The sequence below is a fragment of the Sceloporus occidentalis genome, unplaced genomic scaffold (assembly GCF_023333645.1).
Source record: "Sceloporus occidentalis isolate IW3139 unplaced genomic scaffold, rSceOcc1.0.p SCAF_18, whole genome shotgun sequence".
Classification (NCBI taxonomy): domain Eukaryota; kingdom Metazoa; phylum Chordata; class Lepidosauria; order Squamata; family Phrynosomatidae; genus Sceloporus; species Sceloporus occidentalis.
Window position 1 is genome coordinate 15850464 of NW_028316998.1, and position 19861 is coordinate 15870324.

Consider the following 19861-nt stretch of genomic DNA (forward strand, 5'->3'; position numbering starts at 1 on the left):
ACGGTAAGGTGAGTTTATTTCACACAGGCAACGTTTCTACACACAGGATAGTGCACCATCTCACTACTGAGTGCTGTATTCCAACCTCTGTTTCTGTGTATGCCTCAGTATATAGTGATAGGTGTTATGCTGTACCACCGTCAGTGCGTGCCTCGGTATATAGTGATAGGTGTTATGCTGTACCACCGTCAATGTGTGCCTCGGTATATAGTGATAGGTGTTATGCTGTACCACCGTCAATGTGTGCCTCATTATATAATAACAGCTATGCTGTACCCCCGTCAACGTGTGCCTCAGTATATAGTTATAGGTGTTATGCTGTACCACCGTCCAGGCCCGGACTGGGACAAAAAATAGGCCCGGGCATTTAAGCCTGAGCAGCCCATATTTATTTATTTATTTATTTATTTATTGTTAAAGCCCACCCTTCATGTACCATCTTTGCATTTAATGATTCACACAAATCATTAACACATTCATTAATGCAGTCTCACAAATCATTCACACAATTCATCCTCACATGAATTCATTAATTGTCATACGCATTCACACAATTCATCCACACATTTATTCATTCATTCTCATACGCATTCACACTACCTCCTCTCTTCATCTTATCTGCCCCTTTTCACTATGTAACCCCCTTCCCCACTTCTCAATATGTACCACCTCTATCTATCCCCTCTCCCCCTTTCTCACTATCTAACCCCCCTCTGCCTCTTCTCACTGCACCCCCCTCCCTCACCCTACTTACCTTGTTGCCGGAACAAGCAGCAACTGCGACCGCACCTGTGGCAGGGGAGGATTGACTTAGGGGCTGATGGAGCTGCAGCTCCAGGCCCCCACCTTAAAATAAGCCCAGTCAGGACCGGACTGACTGGTCCTCTATGGCCGCATTAACGCAGAGCCCCTTAAGCCCGCCGCAACTACCCCCTCCTAACTATCTACCCTCTCCCTCTTTGAAGTTCACTTACCTTTCAGGAGTCCTGCGGTGGGGGTGCAAGGCCTCTGCCTCCCAGCTCTGCCACTGTATGGAACAGTATAGAGTGATGGGAGTTATGATGTACTTTTAGAGCATAATTAGATCATGAAAAAGACATTGGAAATGGTACAGCATAACACCCATCACTCTCACACACTTACCAATCCACACACCTACCAATCCACACGTATACACCAATCCACACGTATACACCAATCCACACGTATACACCAATCCACACATATATATATACCAATCCACACATATATATACACCAATCCACACATATACATACACCAATCCACACATATACATACACCAATCCACACATATACATACACCAATCCACACATATACATACACCAATCCACACATATACACCAATCCACACGTATACACCAATCCACACGTATACACCAATCCACACGTATACACCAATCCACACGTATACACCAATCCACACGTATACACCAATCCACACGTATACACCAATCCACACATATATATATATATACCAATCCACACATATATATATATACCAATCCACACATATATATATATACCAATCCACACATATACACCAATCCACACATATACCAATCCACACACATATATACCAATCCACACACATATATACCAATCCACACATATATATACCAATCCACACATATATATACCAATCCACACATATATACTAATCCACACACATACCAATCCACACATACACCAATCCACACATATATACTAAGCCACACATATATACTAAGCCACACATATATACTAAGCCACACATATACCAATCCACTCTCACTGAATGTTTTCCTACCTTTCCTTTTTTTCTCCTTACAGCTCCTTTTCCTCCTCTTCTTCAGTTCTTCTGTCTTCTCTGTCTTCTTCCGGGTCAGAGGGCACGAACAGCGGTGGGCGCGGCTTCAGTGTTGTGCGCCGGGATCTGACAACAAATCCCGGCGCACAGCAGCTGTTGCCGCGCGGATCACAAGGGAGCGGTATCGGAGGTCTTTAGCAGACCTCCGGCTCCCTTGAGTGATTTTAAGCCGGGTTGAACCCGGCTTAAAATCACTCAAGGGAACCGGAGGTCTGTTAAAGACCTCCGATACCGCTCCCTTGCGAGCCTGCTCCTCCAGCGGCGGACATTACTGTCCGTCTCTGGAGGGGTGCCGGGTGCCGCAAGTTGGCACCCCCTGATGAGCGGCACCCGGTGCGGACCGCCCCCCGCCGCCGCCCCCTGGAGTGTGGCGCCCTGTGCGGTCGCACACCCCAAAGGCCGGCCCTGCTCTAAGGGGCCGGGAAGCCCCCACCATGGCCGGCCTTAGGGGTCTGCGGCCGCACAGGGTTTAAATTAAAACATCGGGTTTTTGCGGCGGTTAATGCGGCCGTAGGTAGGGTAGGGGCCTGGAGCTGCAGCTCCATCAGCCCCTAAATCAATGCGGCCTTGCCGTGGTCCGGCCCACCGGGCAAATGCCCGGTGTGCCCGATGGCCAGTCCGGGCCTGCCACCGTCAATCTGTGCCTCAGTATATAGTGATGGGTGTTATGCTGTACCCCCATCAATGTGTGCCTCAATATATATAATGATAGAAGCTATGCAGTTTTAAAGTGTGTGTGTGTGGGGGGGTGCCACATACAGGATCTGCTCCAGGTGGCAAATACTCTGTGTACTTTCCCACACCTACTTATGTTTCTGGTGATTCTATTGGCCACATGTATAATGTTAAACTCAATCCATGTGGTTTTTGCAAGAGATGTACTCGGCTCAGTACTTGCTTCATGCCAGCTATTCATTTTAACTAAACAGTGCAAAAAAAAAGAAAACGGAAAGTAAAAACTTACAGAAACGCTGTTTAGCATCTCCACTGCAATACTCTATGTAAAACACCAGGTGGCAGTGTAATCCTCTTTTGTTCAACACTGCCGCATGTCAGGAAACGCAGCAAGGAACCTCCTCTTCCTTGTATATGAAATGTGCGATGCTTTGGTAATACAGTAACTCCTTGTGCAGCAGTATTTCTCTCAGCTTCGGTGAAAACATGCTACAGAGTTTGCAGTCCTGTTCCCGGCACTTGCTGGTTTGCGAGAAGTCCAACTTCCTGCAAGAGAAATCCAGACATTCGGCTCACGTGGAAACCCATTACTTTAACTGCTCGGTGAGTGCAACATGGAATACTTCCCCCATCATTTTCACATGTATAGTGGGCACTGCAGGTTATGGAGTTTCTCCTACTGGAGTACACTGCATGCTGTTAGTGTGGTAGCAAAGCTTTTACGGTGGTCTTAAAGCTAGCTTTAATCATAGCAATATCAGCACCAGGAGTCTTATGTGAGTCATAAAAATTTTTGTATAGATCTCATATCATGGTTTTGGGTTTTATAAATGAAAAGTTACCAAATCTCCTTTTGTTATTGTTTCTTTTGAATAATATCTAAATCTTTGCATTAGTTTTCTGAACCCATAATCCAGTTCCTGTAGTAGCATTTTATACCATCTGACTAAAAGAGATGTTTAATGACTTGGTGGGAATTCAAATGAAATAATACTTCAATTTACATTCTAATTATTTGACTTTTTTAAGAGCTAGTGTTTATCAACAAATGTAGAACTGTTTATACACACACACCAAATTTGGCAATAGTGTGTATGTTTAGCAAGACATTTGCTATTCTTTCTATGTTATACTTTTAGTAATACCGTACTTTTAATATAAGTTTAATACATTAAATATTATCTTAATATTAGTTGATGAATAAAATTACAAATGTTCATTTTCAACAGGCATCTGTTTTGCTACCTGAATGTGGGTCTTTACCTGAACAGATTAAAAACACTATTGAAAGCTTTGGAAATTATTATGTTGTGAAGAATCTCCCCTTATATGAGTTTATAACCCAAGAATTTATTAACAAATTTGTAAAGAAGGGTAAGTACAATGGCACATTCCATCATAAGTGAGTTTAGAACATGTAAATATTTATTAAATGTAAATATTAAAATGGCAATGGGAACCTCCTTTTACATACACCGATCAGCCATAACATTATGACCACTGACAGGTGAAGTGAATAACTGATAATCTTGTTATGATGGCACATGTCAGTCGGTGGGAAATATTAGGCAGCAAGTGAACATTTCGTCCTCAGTTGATGCATTAGCAGGAAAAATGGACAAGCGTAAGGATCTGAGCGCAGTGGCATCTCCAGCTTTCATATTTAGGGGGGCACATAGGCCAAGGACCAAAGTAGGGGGGCAATTATAAAACGCTACATTTACACTATATATATATATATATATATATATATATATATATATATATATATATATATACGCTACGTAAACTGTTGGCGCTATATAAATAAAAAATAATATACAAAATATATATATGTATACACATGCGTTACACATGCATTTTTAAACTACATAATCTATACTTATCTCTTTTAAGTCCACAATTGAAAGATGATTTCAAAATTATAACAGCTAAACTGGCATTGTACCAAAAGCTCATGATATTGTTTTTTTAATTATAAATATTTTTATGTTCACAATAATTTGTAACGTAACTTGAATGAACTTTAAACGTACTTTTATAAATATTTGACAAAAATAGAATATGGACATTTAACATTGCTCCTTGGTATGGTAGCTTTAACATGAAAGTATAAAATTAGAGATGAAGGCAGTTCACATCCTTTGTATATTTATATTTATTGTATAAATGACACATAAAAAGACATAGGGGCAGATGTGCATAACTGGGGGGCAGGTTGGAAAATAAAAGGAAATAAAAACTAAATAATTTTCTCAATCAATAGTTTACATAGTTTACATGAACTAACATTTACTGGTAAAACTTTTTTCCTATAGGGTCGTCTTATATTCACGCATTTTCTTTTTTTCCTAAATTAATATTCAGATTTTGGGCGGTCGTCTTATAATTGAGCAAATACGGTATTTTATTTGGTGCCTCCTTATTAGGTGGGTCCGGACTGAGGATGAAAAGTAGCCCTGGAAACATTTGGACACCAGCCCCATATGTTTTATCGCATGGTTGAGTCACACTATTTGACATCCAAATAACTATAAATCATTCTTTTTTATCACATTATTAAAATCCCAGAAATCCAAAAAGTTAAAAGGCCCAAATAAATTAAGGAGATTAGACATAATGGAATCAAAACATTTGCTACTGCAAACATTTTTACATGAAAAAGTTCAGTTTAATTCAGCGCAACAAAACAGTGATAGCATTATACTTAACAATATTCTTCAAAACGAAATATGAAACTTCAACAAAACTTTTAGCCATTAATGCAACGCAACCATCCTAGCACTGCATCACCAAATGAATACCTAATAACAGATAACGTACAGTTGCATATAACTAAGATGAATACTGCTTAGTCTCCCTTAACAGGGAAGGACTGTGAAACCAAAGGGGAATAGTGTCCTGTATAATGAAGAATTGTGTTTCACAAACTATAAACCAACATCTAAGTTTCCTTTTTAATAATATATTCAGATTGAAATAGAGTAAATAACACAAAACCTTTTCCTCTCACTGATTTCTAGGCCTAGAAAGTTTTGTCCTCTGAAGTGACTACAAATTCTGGATAAATAAAAATTACAAAGTTCTATTTATCCCTACAGTAAGTAAAGTGCCAGGAAACAGATGACCAAACACATATCAGGACAGGGTCTGCCACACTGACACCCAAACACACACCCCAAGACAGGCTCTGCCATATGGACCCCCACATCAGGATGGGATAAGCTACTAAGAGTATAAAAAATGCTTTCCACATTGCTTTGTTGTTTGTGTGTATTGCCCCCTTGTGTATTTGTGCCCCCAGCCACCCCCTTTGTGCATTTTTGCAATACACCCTTGTGTATTGATTTATTTGATGCCCCCAGCCAGCCCCCCTCCCTTGTGTAATGATGCACCAACCCCTTTTGTACTGGTTAATGTAATGGCCCCCATACCCATGTGTATTACCCCCTCCGTTTGTGTATTGATTTATGTGACTTCCTTCTAACCACCCTGTTGTGTTATTATGTCCCCAGCCACCATCTTTTTGTATTATTTAATTTTCCCAAGGCAGCCCCCGCCCTTGTTAATGTCCCTCCTTCTTTCTCACCTCAACTATTTATTTAAAATAAAATACTTACTTTTTTGCTCGGCATGCAGGCAAGCCATTAAGCGGCCAGCGGAGGCTGTTTTTCAGCCGCTTTGAAACTGGCAGCCGCATCGGCTGCAATTAGATCTTGGTATGCCGGCACACCGGGAAATGTCCCGGTTTCCCGGCGGTGGGCAGGGTGATTTCATACATGAGTACGGCGTTTCAATTGGGGGGGCACATGAGGGGGCACAGCATAATGTAAGTGGGGCCATGGCCCCCCTGCCGACGCCACTGTCAGAGCGACTTTGACAAGGGCCAAATTGTGATAGCTAGATGACTGGGTAAGAGCATCTCCAACACTGCAGCTCTTGTGGGGTGTTCCTGGTCTGCAGTGGTCAGTACCTATAAAAAGTGGTCCAAGAAAGGAAAAGTAGAGAAAGTCAAGTGCGCCCAAGGCTCATTGATGGGGGTGGGGCTGGCCGTGTGGTTAAATCAAACAGACAAGCTACTATAGCTGAAATTTCTAAAATAAGTTTATGCTGGTTCTGATAGAAAGGTGTCAGAACACTCAGTGCATCGCAGTTTGTTGTGTATGTTGCGTAGCCGCAGACCAATCAGGGTGCCCATGCTGACCCCTTTCCACTGCCGAAAGTGCCTACAATGGGCACGTGAGCATAAGAACTGGACCACGGAGCAATGGAAGGAGGTGGTCTGGTCTTATGAATCACGTTTTCTTTTACATCACGTGTATAGTCTTGTGTGTTGCTTACCTGGAGAACACATGGCACCAGGATGCATCCATGGTGGCCCAACCTCACAACTTATAGGAGTTCAAGGATCTGCTGCTAATGTATTTGTGCCAGATACCACAGCACAGCTTCAGAGGTCTAGTGGAGTCCATACCTCCACGTGTCAGGGCTGTTATCACAGCAAAAAGGGGACCTACGTAATATTAGGGAGGTGGTCATAATCTTAAGGCTGGTCAGCGTATTTGTAGATTGTAGTAGCGTTAATAGGCTATTTTTGTCATTTTGATTGAGGACCCATCTGTACGTGACTTCCATACAGATTTATACTTTTATAATACTTTTTATTTTTTTGCCAGGTCCTGCATTATCCCTTTTTTTGCATCTTAAATGTTTTGCATGTTTTGTTTGGTGGTTGTGGGGGTATATCTCACCTACAGGACTTGCTTTAGAGATTTACAGTGTAAAGTGGTTTATAAATATAAATGCACTCAGGTTATTCACCCCCCCTTTATAGCATTAATTCAATAGTGGATTTTGTATAAAATAGAACATGAAGAGCATATTTTGAGACATATCTTTTTAGGTAAAGCAAATCATTTAACAAAAACTACACCTGACACATTTACATTTTTACATATTTACACTGGTTGGGAAAACAAATCACACCGTCTTATTGTGTCAAAATAAATTAGCGGGAATTTATTTCTGATTTGATTGTCTTATATTTTGTGTAATTTGCAAATTATCAGGATATTGCTTTCAGTGTTCTGTCATGACGTGTCTCTACAAAAAAAGAATCTCACGCTGAGGTGATCACAGGCTTACTGCTGTTGTTATGGTTAGGCAAAAAACAAGAAACTTAAAATAAATTAAATGTATTTTAAAATACGTTAAGAATATAGGGTGGTTTCCAAATCAGAACAAGTTATTTTTTCCCATTTACCCTAGGTGTTTATAATTTAATATCTAAATCACACACTTATTCAGTTAAATTTTTTTTTTTTTTTTAAAAAAGACAATTTTTAATTACATGAATTTGGTACATATATATTAGTGTAGGCACAGTAAATGGGAAAGAGGGAAATAGTAGATGAGGAAATACATAGCACTATCCTTAAGTGGTTAAAAAGAATAAGGCCTATATAAGATCCTTGGGGTACTCCATTCAACACTCTTGGAAATAAATTGATAGGAACATTGGATTCAGATTTGGTTCTCAGAAGACATCAAGAGTTCAAAATGCATTGATCCATTAACCCCATTCAGTCCGGGGGTTTTCATAACCAAATATTCCATATTTGATGAACCCACACAAATTATACATTTTTTTTTCAGGAGAAGCAGAAATACATAAAGCAGGGGCGTCCAAGTTTTTTCTGCAGTGGGCCACTTCATCAGAATTGTATACGTGCGCGGGCCGCACTCATTTTTCACTGTGAGAAAATATGGCCTTTAATAAAATATGCAGATTAAAAAAAAGTAAATGAGACAAAACCTTTACTTTTCCTCTCACTGATTTCTGGGATTTCTGGGCCTACAAATTCAGGATTCTGGATAAGTAAAAATAAAATAGTTCTATTTATTTTAGCGATGCACTAAAATGAAAATTCTGGACCAAAACCGAAAATTCAGGGTTCACTTAGCCGAAACTGAAAATGACCCCCCACACACTTTTAATAAAAGTAAGTTACACACCAAAATTGTACAAACAATTATATATTATGATTGTTAACAGCAATCTCAGGCATACCCAGATTCCAGCATGTACTGGTTGGCTGGGCATTGTACCGGTATTTTTTGTCCAATTTTAGTGTGTAACCACGCTTTTATTAAAAGTAACACACCACAATTGGACAAAAAAAATCAACAATATGACTTGGCATGATAGGAGTGTGATTGCTAACAGCAAACACACTCTTTTTATACCCAGGCAACCAGTAAATGCTGGAACCTAGGCATGATGGGACTGTGATTGCTGTTAGCTGTTAGCAATCCCACTCCTATCATCCCAAGTCAGCCAATACATGCTGGGAGAGGGTGGCTGTGAGTGCAGACCCCATACTGCTGGCAGCATCAATACACAAGGGGGGCAGCTAGCCAGGTTTTTGCATGTACTGTCTGACTTGGCATGATAGGAGTGTGATTGCTAACAGCAAACACACTCTTTTTATACCCAGGCAACCAGTAAATGCTGGAACCTAGGCATGATGGGACTGTGATTGCTGTTAGCAGATTGCTGTTAGCAATCACACTCCTATAATCCCAAGTCACCCAATACATGCTGGGAGAGGGTGGCTGTGAGTGCAGACCCCATACTGCTGGCAGCCTCAATACACAAGGGGGGCAGCTAGCCAGGTTTCAGCATGTACTGGCTGACTTGGCATGATAGGAGTGGGATTGTTAACAGCAATCACAGTGCCATCATGCCTAGGTTCCAGCACTTACAGATCCATGCTATCACACACACACAAATTCATTCATTCACAGATTCATTCCCTCAATCAGGCATACTCATTCACACAACCTTCCCCACCCCCTTACCTGCTCTACAGCTCTCGATGCCGCTCACAGACTTCAGCAGGGGGCGCGGCCTCCCTCGTTCTCCCCACAGAGGAAGCAGCTGGAGCAGAGAATAGACCCTCCCACAAGTAAGCTGCAGGGCTCTTGTGATCCTGGCTGCCGATCTCACGCGGGCCGCACCTCGAGGTCCCGCGGGCCGCATGTTGGACGCCCCTGACATAAAGCATAATTATCAGTAATAATAAAACCTTTACTAAAATAGAAAACAAATCACATTTTTACAATCTTGCTTACATTTGCGTTTATAATGTAGGCGCCACAGCTGACCAATGACCCAACTTATGTTTAGGAACATCTCCTGATTACAGTCATAGTCCACATACATATTTTTTTAATCCAGTGGTCCACATCCATGCTTTACATATTAACCCACGTTATATATATATAATATATATATATATATATATATATATATATATATATATATATTGTTTTGGGTTTTTTGGGGGGGTTAGATATAAAAAATATATTTTCTTTTTCTTTTTTTCCCCGTAATTTTTATTTGTTTAAAACAAATTGAAGGAAGAAAAACTTTCTTTATGCTGATTACAATGTCATCAGGAAACAGGGCTCCATAGTACTGCATTGCAGAATGCAATAACTGCAATGAGCCAGCAGGAGGAGCAATGGAAGAGCCCAGCAGGGCCTAGAACAGTGATGGCGAACGCGTAGCACGCGTGCCGCTGTTGGCACACCGAGCCGTCTCTGTGGGCACGCCGTGACTACAGCCATACACTGTAGTCACGGCGTCGGCTCCCGCGGACTACATCTCCCACGGTTCTCTGGGGGGAACCCTCCCCAGAGAATACTCTGGGGAGGCCGGCGCTACTTTAATACTTTTTTTAAAAAATTTAATATGGCAAGCCGGATCGGCTGTTAAATGAAAAAAAAACAGTATTAAAGCAGCGCCGGCCGGCGGCATCAGCACCCAGCGGCCGTATGCGATGGCCGCCAAGTGATGGGAGCAGTGTGAGGGGTGAAAGCTCCGCCCCCTCGCACTCACTTTTCACCCCTCACGCTGCTCCCATCACTATGCGGCCATCAGACTGCTGGAAAACTTATCTAAACGGCCGCTGGGTGCTCATGCTACCGGCCGGCGCTACTTGAATACTTTATTTATTTTTAATATGGCAAGCCGATCCGGCATATTAAATAAATAAAAAAATAAAAAAAAAGGATTAAAGTAGCTCCGGCCAGTGGCATCAGCACCCAGCGGCCGTTTTCCAGCAGTCTGATGGCCGCATAGTGATGGGAGCAGCATGAGGGGTGAAAGGTGAGTGCGAGGGGGCGGAGCCACTTCACTTGACTTGCCCCCCAGGCCTTAGGCTGCCAGCCCTCCCCTGGCCACGCCCCCTCGTTATTCAGGTTTAATTGCAGTGTTGGCACTTTGAAAAAAATAAGTCGTTTTGGTTTGCAGTTTGTGCACTTGGGCTCAAAAAGGTTTGCCATCACTGGCCTAGAACGACTCTGCTGAGGCTCTCCTTTCCTCAAGTGAACCTCCAGTCCAGCAGTGACACTTACGGAAAGGGAGTGCATATTCGCGTGACTGGGCATTCCCAGTGTTCACCGGGGCGACTGACAACCTGATCGCTGGTGTAGAGGCAAGGAGATGTCTAATAGGCTTCTTTCCACAAATGTTAAGGATGCACAGGCAGGTCCTATGGGGACTAAAAGGGTTAAGCGCACAGATGCAAAGAAAATGTGCTGTAAAATAATGGATTAAAACTAAAAATACTTAGAATAATGAATAAAATGTTTAAAAGCATAAAGGCGGCTTCAAATAATGTTTGGGGAAATAACTTACTAAGTTACTGTGATAAGTTATTTTTCACGTAGGTAGGTTACCTGATATTGTTGAACTTCCTTTATCTGCATACCTGGATGCTGCCATTGTTTTCAGTCATGTGGTATTTTGGGTGACTTCCCTGCTCAAACACCACACTAAACTGATTCTTTTTTTTTATTTTTTTTTTTCTCCATCAAACATTAAGCTTTACGCATCATATCTCTCCAAGATGAGGAGTATATATATAACAAAGAAGAAAAACAATACTTTTACAATACGAGACACCACATTTCAGCCAACTGGTGGTCTCTCACTTGCCAAGCTAATTCCAAATAAATAATGCAAAAGATTGTCTGAATTTTCAACTGGTCTAATTACATCCCGAAATTGTTTTTTTGAAGTAGACCAATCCATCTATCCCAATTTTGTATATTCTTTATTGACATCTTAGATCTTCTAATGTCTCTTTCCATTTGCAGCTGATATAATAGCCTAAGATGTAATCGGGATGTTTTGATCATTTTTCCAATTTCTTGTGATTATAATTTTTGCCGCAATTTTGGATAGCCAAAGCGGATTGGATTTTGTTGAAGGGAGGCCAATTTACATGTAGTAATATTGTTTTGGGTTTTATTGGAAGTTTCACACTTCCTAACTTTTGCATAATTTTTATAGTCGCATTCCACAAAGGTCTGATCTTAATATAGTGCCACCAGAAATGTACATAATTTGCCTTCTCAACCTTACATCTCCAAAATATATCTCCACAAGAGGAATATATTTTAGCTAATTTTATTGGTGTTAGGTACTACCTATTTATTAATTTGTAATATGTCTAAACTAGCGAGATACTATGTATTTCTTTGTTAAATCTTTCAAATGCTTTAAACCAGTCAACTTCTATAATAATGTTCTTTATTCCAAGTTATGATGGCTGTTTTCTTTAGAGCTTGTTCTATTAATTTATTGCAATTTTTTTTTTGTCTTAATGAATTAAAGACTAATCTTAATAAACTAAGTCTCGTCTTTAAATACTGCACCTGTATTAGTCAGATAGTTCTTGACTCTTAAGAAATTAAAGATCTCATTACTAGGAAGGTTAAAGGTTGATCTCTAAGTTTCGAAGGGTTTGATCTTATTTACTTTTGGTCTTCGATTCTTTTAGGGTCAAATTCTCATCATTTTCAATGGTTTCTAGTATTAGTTCCTATATTCAAGCTTCTTTTAATCTTTTTCCACAATGGGATCATCTGATTTAAAATAAAACAAGAACACTTTCTGCAGTGGTACCTGGTATGTTGTTTCCCTCCAGTTTAACTCGAGTGTAACTCTTAGGCTAGGTTTCCACTTGGGTTGGTTTTTTTGCAAAAACGCCCATTAAAACGCCCATTATAACGCCAATTCAGCCACACAGCGTTTTATTAGTGAAAAAAACGCTTTAGCTGTTCTTCAATAGGAAATCGCACAATGCCATATCCACTTGGCGTTTTTCTGTTTAGCGATTTTTCAGTCCTTTTTGGCGTTTTTCTGCCGTTTTGGGCTCTGTGGCAGTTTTTCAAAATCGCAGCATGTTGACACTCTGGCGTTTATCTCCAATAGAGGTCTATGGGAGAGAAAAAAACGCCATGAAAAAGCCATGTGGGTTTTGCCATGGCATTTTTTTATGGCGTTTTTTTTTTCCACAGTTACAATGCAGAGGATGGACCCAGTATCTGTGTGTCCTACGAGAAATAGGCTGGAAACAAACGGTTTCACACAAAACAAAGTTCATGGTGAATTTTACACCATTTGGAACAAATGCCATTACAAACAAACATACCCAACTGGATCCTGCGTGCCAAAAGCAACAGCAAACAATTTGCACCATCATTTGGGGCCAATCTTCCAAGAGAGCAGACATTCGGAATAAAGCATGCCTTACAAACCACAGAAAAGAGACAAAAGGGTCTGCCGGGGCGTGTTTAAGTAAAACTCTACCAAGGAAATGACATCAGGAGGGGGCAGATACTTGCCATTTATCCTAATCCCTTTTAGCTGGGTGAAAATTCCAACGTATAAAGGCTGGAAAAACTGCCTAAGGTCAAAAAAGCAATTTCCACAGGAAGGCTAAAACGCCAAAACGCGGGAAAATGCAGTGGCAGTTTTCTTGGCGTTTTTCCTGGCCTTTTTCATCAAGAAAATAACACAGGACAAAAACCCAAGTGGAAACCTAGCATTAAATAGCCATTTATGATGAGGCCACGTGGGGAGAGGCCACAGCTGCTACATTTCCAAGTGAGGTCTGGGAATTTATAGGGCTGCCTCACAATTGGTCAGATAAGGTGATTGCATACAGGAGGCAGATGTTTCACACCTTGGCTAACAAATGCAATTAAGCTAGACTAGAGGGCACCAAATGTAACTCTTTGAGAGCAGCAGGGTAGGGAGACAGGCAGGATACAGACATACCAGGTGGAAAACAGGGGTAACAGCAGGAGATGAGGGGTTCAAATTAAATATGTGATATTCATACCCGTGAGATGGCAGACATTAGTAATTGTCAGAGGAGTAGTTGGATGAAAAGCATGAAGACCGGGGATGGAGGTCTGGATAGTCCAGTGTAACTCTTAAATAGCCACTTATGATGAGGCCACTTGGGGTAAGGCCACAGCAGTTACATTTCCAAAACAGTTAACATTTTTGCATACTATAAAGGACAATATTTTTTGAAAACGTTAATCTGATAACTAATAATAATATTTTTTATTTTATTTTTTAAAGTGTAGGAGTTAACTAACTTAAGAATTAGTTCTATAGACCTACATGCCACCCATTGTCTTATTTACAAACCTAGTATTAAAAATGTGAAATGGGTAATATGCAATTACAGATTTCGCTTATGTCTCTGGTATTTGTAGGTACCCATTACATTTTACTGATAACCAATGCTGTTTTTGTTTTTTTGCAAATGATATAGGTTCTTTTTATGCTCTTTCGTATCAAACAAGGATTGACCAGGATAATACTGCAGCTCTCCTACCAACAGGTAGTAATTTATGAAACAAGAATTACATGGTCACATGTAGGTCTGGAAAAATGTATAATTAAGATTTTTTAATGTTCCGTTTTTTTGATAAGGACGATTAATATACACTCGCACAATACAAAGTCTTGGTTGGTAATTGCTACACTGTTTTAAACAAGACGTAAAAGAGCAGAAGCTGTACCAAATTGTTCCCAAATTAAACCACTTTCTGGGCATCTGTTTTTCAGTTCCAATTATAAATGTCTTCATTTTCATATTTCTTATGGGTTTTTTTTGTTTGTTTTTTAATCAAAGCATGATAGTGTTCTGGACAAGACTATGTTTAAATTTCACAACAACGTGGAGATCTCTTGAACTAATGTTAACATGAATATCACTCTATTTTAATCACAAAATACATTATGTATTTTTCAGCATATACGGATAGATATATTATACTTTTTTTGTTTGACGACTAGGACATTTTTTTTTTCTTGATAATTAGAAAATAATTATACAAGTTGGCAAGCTGCTCTGTATTCCTGAACTAATTTTTATTTTTATATTTAGGAAAGCTACTTATATCTGTAGCCAAGGACACTTATGAGGAGTTGGGTCTTCAAGGCAAGCCATCTCTATATTCTGGAAAACATGCCATGCGTTATAGTAAGTACTATATCTATGTATTTTGCATTTCAGGGCTTTTGTCTATACACTGTGTACATTTTCTTATGACACTAGGACACTTTGAACATGGTATACTTTTTTGTTGCAGTTGTCAGTGTTGACCTGACAGACAGATCTCTTACCACTGATGGAAAGAAATTCCAGCGTGTGCACTGGTGTCTAGCTGAAAAGAAGCCGTTAGCATTTGATTTTCTCCTAGCTTCGGACAATGAAGGTAATTCTCTAACTGCTCTTGTATAATACCAGATAATCAAGTGACAAAATGTTTTTAAGATCTTTATTTTTACATTACATTCAGTTGAAAAATTTGAGATATAAATAATTTCCCTGACATTTTCCTCTCCTTTGTAATCCTTTTCTTCAAACTGAAATTATTTTCAAAATAACAGAAAACTCTTTACTCCAAACGGATTTTTGTTTCTTTTCAATGAACACTTAGGAGATACACATAATGTTCATCTTATTAAATGATTGCCTTTGTGCTCAAAACCACTTAAATGTTTTTTTTTGTCACGTAGCTCACATAAAAGGATTATTATTGTTTGACCAAAAAAACTATAGTGGAGGGAATGCTATGTGTGACATCACAAACATTTATATTTAAATACTTTCATGTTTAAATATGTGACTATTTTGGTACTGGTAGAACTAAACTACCAACTTTGTACACTGCAGTTATTGGTCAAATTTTCAAATTAGACTTCCTATTTAGTTTGTTTGCTCTTAACTGAGAACCCCTCAGTTTATCAAAAACATTTAAGAATATTTAGATATATCTGCTTTTGGATGAAAAAGACATTTGGCAATGTCCAGTCTTGTCTGAGCACAGGTAAGCCATTGCCATGTTTGACTTGTTTTTGGTTTAATTTCTAGTCAAGATCTAATCATTTGTTTGTTTTATGCATTTTTGTTTAAAGGCGTTTTGTTATGCCTTATGAATATTTTGGTTCCTTTTTCCAGAAACCCCATCAATACTTTCTTATTTTTCAAAGTATGACATTAAGGAGTGCCCCTACAAAGTCTCTTCCACAATTTCCAGGAACTTGCATTGTCCTGTGATAAAGAGTGGACAGTTACAGGGTTCACCTGGGGAATCTTGTGGTTCCGAGGAGCTGTTTGAATGGCTTGGTGCAGTCAGCAATAACATTGACTGGTAAGTGTATTTGCCAAAATAATATTTGAATTGTCAAGGTGACATTAGGGTAGCTTCGAGGTTTTTTGTATCTGGCAAATCTCAAAGATTGGAGACTAGCACCTATATTTCTTTGTGTGTGTTCTCTGGCCTAAAGAATATGCTGTGTATAAAAGTGGGGGCTAGTGTAAAATTGTAAAGGAGTATTTTAACATTAACTGGGGTTTTTGGTTGCTACATTAAAGGGAAATGTGTATTACCATATTTGACATTTTAACAGTTGTTAAAATAGCTGCAAATAATTGCAAGATATTGTGTGATGGGAGTCAGTTTTTATTATTTACATTGCTTTAGACAGATCTCGCTTAGAAGAAGAAGAAAAAAAAATAAAATATATATATATATATATATATATATATATATATATATATATATATAATAGTTTTTGCCACTTGGCTCTGTAAATGAGCTGCAACGCTATAATGTTAACACTTTTTACAGTTATATATAAAGAGCAGCTAAGGATATGTTATATACAATTTAACATACAAGGATATATTATAAAGATATAACAAGGGTTTTCATATAAAGGGTGTTAACTTAAAATTATGTATATGGTTTTATTGTATTTACTTACCTGAACAGTTCTCTTTTAATAAATTTTTTTCAATAATTTTATCCTTTTATATTGCAGTAATAACAAGTCATCCAGCTTCATTTCTGCCTATTGCTGCCCAGTCCCAAATACCATAGTGGAACAAGCGCATTTGTGTACAATAACTGGGTTTATAACGCCAAATAAAATAAATCAAATACTGATTTATTTACGGTAAAACATTTGAACTTTTAGATTGTGTATTGTATCTCTTGTGTGAAATGGATGATACTTTCAGGAACTTGTTTAAAATTAAAACAAAACCAAAAGGTACATTACAATTTGCCATCCCAAAGCATGTTCTTTCTGGGGCCTGTATGTGTTTAACAGCAAGAGTTGGTGGAGTTAAGCAGGGTTGCATCCAATTGCATGAGCTCACGGTAGTAGTGCGCAGCTTGCACTGCAAGCAGCATTAAGGACCGGCTGAGGTTTCACAATGGAGTTGTGTGTCCGAGTATGTTAGTTTTGTAAATTTGGGTATGTTAGTGTATGTCTGCTTATGTATGTTTGTATTGGTATATAAGTGTCTGGATATGTTGGTGTGTGTGTCCAGTTGCGTTAGTGTGAGTGCCTGAGTGTTAGTGTGCCCACGTGTGTGTCTGTGAAGGTATTTTCGTGTGAATGTCTGACTGTGTGTTGAGTGCCTAGGTGTGTTGGTGTGGCTTTCCATGTGTGTGGGAGTCACTTAATTGATTTGGGGGGGGCAGTGTTCTATTCTTGGACCCAGGCAGCACAATGTTTTGGGCCAGCACTCTATATGGTATGTGCTGTGGAACATACAGTATATCATTATATGTCTCTCATCTTGTATTCTGATCTTTTGAGTTTGCATTTTTTAACGGATGAGAGATCTCAGTTAACTTGGTGCAGCATGTTAGGTGATTTCAGGTGTGGCAATCTAACTTTTTATTTTAAAAAATTATTCTGCCATTACAGAAAGCAACAGTGTTGATAAACCAAAAACACTTGCGATTCTACCAAAGAAATAATATATGAATCATACAATAATATGAAAATGTGGTAAAAAAAAATGTAAAACTATTCTAAACAGATAAATATAGTTTATTTTGGCCACTGATTTTGTGTGCAATATTAGAAATGCAAATCATTTCCTGGAGCAAAAGAGACTAAGAACTAACCTTTGTAATTTCACCGCAGTGAGTATTTTGCTGAACCCAAGCTGGCACCTTGGGTGTCCCTGATGGTCCATGGATTTGCAGACAGCCCTGTTTCATGGAAAGAAAATGAACATGGATTCTGCAAGGGTGGTGAAAATTTATACAGCTTTGTTGTCTTTAACAATCAGGACTACTGGATTCACATGGCTGTTGGAACTTTTGACGGCTGCCCTCCTTAATATCGTATTTTAGAAGCAGCTTTTTGGAATACAGAATTTTGTTGAAATTTGAATCTGAAATATTTATTCTGTGAATGGAATATTTGTGCTAGATATGTTTTGGACCTTAAAAAATAAAAGGGCAGTTTTTTTTTAACTTTTTTTTTTATTATTTGAATATATTCGTGCCATCATTTAGTGCCTCTTACAATATAAATCTAATGTTTTTTTGCCTTCACGTTTGTTGTAAAGCAAAGCTTTGCCAAGATATGATATTTTATATCTGATATTTCACTTCTTACAAATCATGTATTTTCTAGTTCTGAATAAATAAATATACACTATAAGGACAAAAGTATTGGGACACCTGACCATCCAACCAACAGAGACTTTTACAACCTGTATATAAGACCCTGCTGCCAATACATTTAAAATTGAAAAAATTGGACCCTACGCAAGCATTTCCTTGGGCCCCGCTCCACATTCCCTAGCATGCATTCGCTTCCTCTGATCCTGCACCAAAAAATAGGTATACATCAAATAAACAACACATAAAACACTTGTATAGATCAAGTGAATAAGACACGCAAACCTTATATTTGCAGGTATACATAAATAATGTATGGAAAGATAGCATTGCAGATCAACACACAAACCCAGCTTTGCATGTATAGAGCAATTGGAATTCACATAAAAACTTAACATTAAAAGTATAGATAACCCCCCCCTAAAAATTACAGGCATTGATTACAGGTTGCACACCTCAAAGCCAGCCCTGGCGTCCCCATTCCCCATATAGAACCTGACCAGTACCCAGATAACACACATAGGACTTGCCATCGTTGTCCCCAAACAGTCCAGCATGAGTCACCTTTGTCCCCAAACAGCCCGTCTTATGTTGTCTTTGTCTCATAAACACCCTGCCTGTGCCATCTTGGTGTCACAACTCGATTATACATCTACGATGCACACAAACGCTTTTACAGTCACTCACTAATTCTCACCCATTTACACATATTCATTAATGCATTCTCACAAATTCATTCATTCTCTCCCTCATTCAGACAATTCATCTACACTAATTCATTCTCTCTCTCATTCTCACTCTACCCTCTTTCTCAGTATCTAGCCCCCTCTCCCCCTTTTCTCAGTATCTAGACCTCGCTTCCTCTTCTTTTCTTAGTATCTAGCCCCCCCTTTTCTCAGTATCTAGCCCCTCCCCTTTTCTCAGTATCTAGCCCCTCCCCCTACCTTCTCACTATCTATCCGACCCCCCCCCCCCCCGTTGTAGTTCACTTACCTCCCTGCTCTGCCGCGGTGCACGCTGCTTCACTGCTGAGCACTGGAATATGACATCATGGGGGCAGAGCGTCATATCTGGGGGGCATAAACCATATCAGGGGAGCAGTGTGTCATATCAGGGGGGGTGAATAAAGCATATCAGGAGGCAGAGTGGCATACCAGGGGGCAGAGGGGCATATCTACTAGAAAGGTGCATTATGAATTAAGGGGCTGTAAATGGCTATTGGCTTTCCAAACGTCTGTATAATAGATACCAATAATATTAAAATACATGTATTCATGTCCATTAGATAAAATATTGTTTTACCATTCCATTAATGTGTATTTTTTCTTTCAAAATAAATGTATCTTTAATATAGCACCAACTTTTAAGGGTGCGGCTTATAATCGAGCCGTTTCATGTCGCAAAGAATTTATTGTGGAAAACTTCTTGACAGCTGTACTGTAACTTCCACCATTAAAATTTTATTACATGTATTACTTTGTATTTATACATTTTAATTCTGCATAAGTGGA

General features: G+C 39.2%; 1 protein-coding gene across 1 annotated transcript; it reads left to right on the plus strand.

Annotated features, from left to right (window-relative positions):
- The first annotated feature begins 3029 nt into the window (after window positions 1-3029).
- On the plus strand, window positions 3030-18064 carry LOC149302704 (ribonuclease P protein subunit p40-like). Its single transcript, XM_089482347.1, has 8 exons — window positions 3030-3146; window positions 3773-3917; window positions 14186-14254; window positions 14804-14899; window positions 15009-15134; window positions 15881-16073; window positions 16747-16881; window positions 17866-18064. Exons 1-8 carry the CDS (start codon window positions 3030-3032, stop codon window positions 18062-18064), a joined length of 1080 nt encoding a protein of 359 aa, XP_089338473.1.
- Window positions 18065-19861: the final 1797 nt, after the last annotated feature.